The sequence below is a fragment of the Tursiops truncatus genome, chromosome 9 (assembly GCF_011762595.2).
Source record: "Tursiops truncatus isolate mTurTru1 chromosome 9, mTurTru1.mat.Y, whole genome shotgun sequence".
NCBI classification, from domain to species: domain Eukaryota; kingdom Metazoa; phylum Chordata; class Mammalia; order Artiodactyla; family Delphinidae; genus Tursiops; species Tursiops truncatus.
Genome location: NC_047042.1, coordinates 26,043,164 through 26,049,163, shown reverse-complemented (window position 1 = coordinate 26,049,163; position 6,000 = coordinate 26,043,164). Strand labels below are relative to the sequence as shown.

Here is a 6,000-nt window from a genome sequence, read left to right as displayed (position 1 = left end):
GGCATCTGGCTTCTCTATTAATCTCCAGTTACCTGAAAACATTCCTAGAATCTTTTCAAGTTCTCCCTTAAAAAAAAAGAAAAGAAAAGAAAAAAAACTACAAATCCCATGAGTCAAAGATGGAATGGAAACAGACACCTCCCCTCAAGCCCCCTTCCCGGTCTCCTTGAATGTAGTCCGCTAAAACTAGGGTTGAGGCATCCTGAAATATGCCTGAAAGAAACGTCGGCTGTTTTGTTCTGCGTTTTAGCTGTGCTCTCGCTGGGCTCCTTTAAGTCGGTGCTGAGAGTGAGGAAGGATACAGAGCGACGCAGAGTGGAATGGGTGCGGGCGCAGGCATCACCTGTTCCAAGAGGGGCATGCGCACTGCGAGGGCGCCGGCGAGGAGGCGGGGCACGGTGGGAGGGGCAGACGGCGCCCGGCTGGCACCGCTCAGATCTGCTTTTCCCCGGCTTGGGGCGCTGAGGCGGCGTCGGGAGTTGTCTTCCGCAAAGGTTGCCTGGCGTTGTCCAACATGGAGGAGTCACTGGCCTCGGTCATCACCTGCAAGAGGGACTAATCTCCGCCTGGTGTTCAGGGACTTCGCCGCCTGCACGCCCGGCGGCAGCCCCCGTCTCCGGTTGCTCCTGCGGCCACGGGCTTCCCGGCGGGGAGGCAGCACAAGGAGGGAGCGCGGTGGCCCCGAGTTTCCCTAAGCCATGGGCAACGAGGCGAGCTTGGAAGGGGAAGGGCTCCCCGAAGGGCTGGCGGCGGCAGTAGCGGCTGCCGGAGAAGGGGCTGGCGGGGCGGGGAGCCCCTTGCACACCGTGACTCCGGCCGGCATGGAGGCGGATCTGAGCCAGCTGAGCGAAGAGGAGAGGAGACAGATCGCTGCTGTCATGTCAAGGGCGCAGGGGCTGCCCAAGGGAAGCATTCCTCCGGCCTCTGCGGAGCCGCCTTCCATGCACAGGCACGCACAGCATGATGTATATGTCCGGGCATATATGTACAGCTTCCCGTGCACATATGTGCCAGCCCGTATGTGCCGGCACGGCAGTACATATATGTCGCCTCCGTTCATTTTATTCTCCCTAATGGGGTGGTGGTAAAGAGAACATAAGCTTTCTGTTGGGCAGGATAAAAATGATGCCTTATAGAGTTTCTGATGGGATAGTCAAGGGTTGCATTCTTGGAACTGTGATTTTAGGTTGTGATTTCTGGCCTTTTGGAACCTTTTCTCTCTAGGGTGGCGTGGAGAGACGCCCTCCAGTGTTTTACTAATCTGGAAGTCTTCCATTAATACAAAACGGACGTGTTAGGAAATGGAGAGAGCTGGGTGTTTACCTGTTTCTGTTTAAACCTCCTCAGTCATTTCGGGGTCTTTCTCTCTGTGAATGATGTCTAAATATTTCTGTAACAATACCTTTAATTCCCCTGGAGGTGATTTGTCTTTCCTTCCCACCCTACCCCCCAGAGGAGAACAGGAGCTGTTTAGGCAGAAGGTATAGAATAAATACACCTTTTATATTCAATGAGAAACCCTAAAATATGTGTGGCATTAAACAGATGGTTTGGTCACAACAGTGCAGGTGCTGTACGTGTATTTATGAATTAGCATATGCTATTTTTTAAACCACCGCTCCTTTATATGGAATAGCGTTTTACAGTTTACGGAAGAACATGTGAATTTGTGTTACCTTCAAATTAGTTTCCAGTACATACTTTTAAAGACAAATAGCAACTTGGACAGGCAATTAAGAGCTAATCTATAATAGTAACATATTCATTTTCCTCTCTAGGTCTCTGTATTCCTCCATCCCAATAAATTAGTTGTTTTCTAATTAGAGTACTAAGAGGGTATAATCACTGTGCCTGCCCTGCCTTTATTTGTTGTAAACAAACCCTTTAACTTTGCACCCTCGTAGCATGTTCAGAGACAGGACATTCCTCTGTCCGTGGTCCTGAAACCACTCCTACTTTATGATAACCTAACAATTTTCATTAGAGATACTGGAAATATGAAAGATATGGATATAGGTGTAGGCTTTTATCCTGTACTTTATAAAATAAAAACACTTAGGAGCTATAATATAAGTATATACATATAATTTTGTCAGGTAACTAATACAGTAGAAATGTAAAATGTTTTGTGGATAGTGGCAATGGCAATATGTTTCACATAAAATCTTAAATTCGTAAACTATATCAGGTAAAAACCCTATTTTCTTGAAGGGGAACCAACACTACTAGTAAAGACTAGCTTTATTATATTGAATATATTTTTCTGTGTTTTTAAACTAGTAATATATTGGGCTATTTCTGGTATAAAGCCTTTCTTATCTATTCCCTTAAGAGTACAGTTTATGATATGTACTATTTTCTCTACTGTTTAAAACCTGACTTAGAAAAAATTTTGAATGTTCATATACTAGATTTTTCTAGGGTAATAATGAGGTACAGTACTTTTATTAACCCTTTAGAAATGTATGCCAACTCTTCTACAATTTTTCCTAAGAGGCACAAGCAACAGGTTTACCATGCTGGTTACAAATACCAAGAAGAGTGTGAGCTTTGATTTCTACATTTCTTCCTTGTATTCAGAGGGTGGCTAAAAAATATTATCTCAGCCTATGAAAGTGTGGTGTTTTGTTCAGTATTTGTATCAGTTAGCATACTTTTAAAGCTCTCTGTTGATGTTTTTGTTACGGTAGAATTCTTATCAATAGGTGGTCTGCGGCCTAAACAGTTATTGATGAAAGCTTCATTGAAATATATAAACGTGTCTGATTTTGGTAACCTGCTTATATTTTACTGAGAGATTTCTATCAATGTCTTTAAGTTTGGAAAGTTATCCCCATATGTGATAACCAAATAAACACATATTAATTTAAGTATATATAAGAAAGTATATCCAAATCATTTCAAGTTTTAGGAGATTATGTGGTGCGAATTAGGGTGGGCTTTGATTTTTTATTTATTTTTTTAAAGAAATAAGGGTTGAGAGCCCAGAGACCTTATTAATTTTAACTGACTCCCAGCCATATGTGCCTGAGTTTCCTTGCTTCTAAATAAGGCAGTAATACTTCTTACTCATCTTGTAGAGCCATAGTAAGGATTAATTAAAATTTGACAGGAATATTTTTGCTTGGATTTTAATTTGAAGGAACCCTATACATATAAAGAGTAGTGATATCAGTATCAGCAGTGAATGGCACTGGCAGTGATGGCTGCAGACAAGTTGTATATTGAGTTATTCACTGTCGTGAGTTATTTTGATGTACCTATACTCTTTTACATATGGAGAAGTCAGTGCAATGTACTGGAAATCCTGCCTCCCCTTCCTGCCCACCAGGAGTTAGGATACCAGATTTCTGTGACTAACTAGTTTTATAACCTTGAATTAATTTCTTAGCCTGTTTAAGTCTTGGTATCCTCTGCAATATACAATGAACGGACATTCCTAAAGATGCTTATATTTCTATTATAAAATTTTATGACTTAACGCTGTCAAGTGTCATTGCCTGTTGTGTTACATTTAAAAATATTTTAGTATTCCAACTGCTTTTATATTCTTAGTCTTGAATACATGTTTATCTCATTTGCTGCTGAAACTTTTTTTTTCTGTTAACCTGTGAAAGAAAAATTCTAATCTGAGGATGACAATAGTAAAATGAAAAGGGAAGTTGTATAAGACTTGAGTAGTTAGAAGCTAGAAGTTAGAGCTTACAAATGAAATGCTTCTGGATTTTCGATTCATTGTCGATCCAGGGAAATGCAATTTTATTATGTCTTCTACTCATTCTGTTTACACCTACAGATGTGTCATATGAGAAGAGCTTTACTGAAAAACACCTCTGATGAGTAGAATATTTAGTAACAATTCTGACTGAGTCAGTTATTTTCTTTAGCATTCTTTTAGGCCTCCGCTGCTGGGTAGACACCTCCACAATTGTTTTTCTTCCTAGAGCAGCAAGCCAAAATGAATATGGAATGTTTCCATTTATATCTCACAAGACCTGTAGAAGAATTTAAAGTGAAAAGAATTCAAGAGACGTTAATCTAGAGGGAAACAAAAACCTGATATGTTCATTCATTTGTTCACTCACTGTTATTCATTCATTCATTGATTCATCAAACATTAATACTCATCTACTAGTTACCAGGTTTGGTTCTAGTGATGAAAAGATGAGTGAAACATATCTCTCCCTAGGAATTCATAGTCTAGTACAGAAGACACAGATTGCATTTTGGTCATTCTTCTTTTTAACACAACTGTCATACCAATCAGAAATTCATCAAAAGACATAGCTAAGACATCTTTATATTTTTGTTTGGTATTAAGCCTGTATCTTCTCTTAATGATTGTCTTTCTATTTTTCCCTCCCAGATCTCCATGTTTGACGTTTATTTACATAATTATAGCAACTAAAACTAAGTTTAAATTGTAGTCTTTATAGCTGTATGGGTATTTTCTCACAGGGGGATTCTATAATATAATAGAACTTAATATTCATAGGAAGTACATGCAGTTATAATTTCTAATGCAAGTAGCTTCCTTTAACTTTTGGTATTTATTGTTGTCACAAATATTTGGTATTCACAAAATTTATTTGTTTTGTACGTATGTTGGATTAAGTGAAATATCACAAAAACAGTGATTAAGTTTAATAGTATTTTCAAGAGAGCACAGTTAAGAATAGATTTTTTGGGTATTCGTTTAAATATAGATTTCTTTAATAAAATGCCTAAACGCTTATAGGATAGTTCCTAAGCATCTGCCCCTCAAGGGAATGGTAAACTTTATTAATTGAATATGGAACATTTCTAGAATAATGTGATTATCTAAACAGTGGAACTTTTTGAAAATAATCTATTTGGGGTTGTTTACTATGGTTCTTTTGCCTTCATACGGAAGGGAGCACATAATGGGGCCTATAAGGAAACATTCAAAATTATTTTCCCCAATGGAAATATGTAGCAGTGTGTTTTGAAAGATCTCTTAGAACTGTTGGAATCAATTAGGATAATAATTTTAGTTCCTTATTTAAGTACAGGCTTCAGGGACATGGTAGTATCTAAAGTTTTTGTAACCTTTTTTCCTGGAGGAAATGGCCAGAACTAAGAATTGTATTTATTCACCTTTTATTAGAAAATCATTTTGTGGCATACATTGCCATTTATAGATTATTTTCTTTCTGACACTTTGCTATTTAGAAGTAATACTTCTGTGTTTCTTCCTACTATGCCTTACATCTTGATCTATACTCAAATTTCTGTATCATTAGGGGTAGTTTAAAAACTTAATTCATAATAAGTACCAGATGACCTGAAATGAAAAAGTTATAGGCTGGTCCGTTAGCAGGTAAATTTTATTCAAACAAATTAAAACCTATAGAACTTTATTGTGATCATCTCATATTTTAAGTGCTACTGAATCACTCTGTTTATCTCTTTTTCTTTTAATTAAAAAGAAATCTTTTCCAAAATTAATGTTACATAAATCAAACAAAGTACTTATAATTTGATTTATCCCATAATTCTAGTGCAGCATGTTCTTATTAGTTGCAATTTTATCAGTAAAAAATAGCTTGTTTAAAATTTAACGTACTTGGTAAAAGTGTATATGAGAAACAAGTATTTTAATTATTGAGCCATAGTCATTTAAAATTGATGTTTCCAAAACTATTTTAAAAATATCCATCTTGTGTATTTGTCTATGAGTTAAAAGAAATCTTGCAAATTAATTACTTGTTGCATTTTTAAGTCATTGTCAATAATAGTGACTAATTAACAATGGTAATAGTAAGTGTTGTAGAAAACATTAAGTGAAGAGATCATTATGTTTTTTCTTCCTTTGAGGAAGGTAACAGTACTTTTCAAAAGTGGGGTCACAACCAGATTGTTGCTATTTGTACATCAGGCTATGTATGTCTCAAGATGCTTTAAGCATCATATTGTTACATAGAGAGATCTCAGATTAAGAAAAATAATTGAATGATATAACACTGTTCTTCCACAAGA

General features: G+C 37.4%; 1 protein-coding gene across 1 annotated transcript in view; it reads left to right on the top strand.

Moving 5' to 3' along the window:
- Positions 1-519: 519 nt before the first annotated feature.
- The window catches only part of LOC141279614 (protein piccolo-like), a 28,285-nt gene continuing 22,804 nt past the window's right edge, over positions 520-6,000 (top strand). The window contains exon 1 of the mRNA XM_073810158.1: positions 520-949. Within this exon, the coding sequence (XP_073666259.1) occupies positions 699-949 (251 nt within the window). The 5' untranslated portion in view covers positions 520-698. The remainder of the gene's footprint in view (positions 950-6,000) is intronic.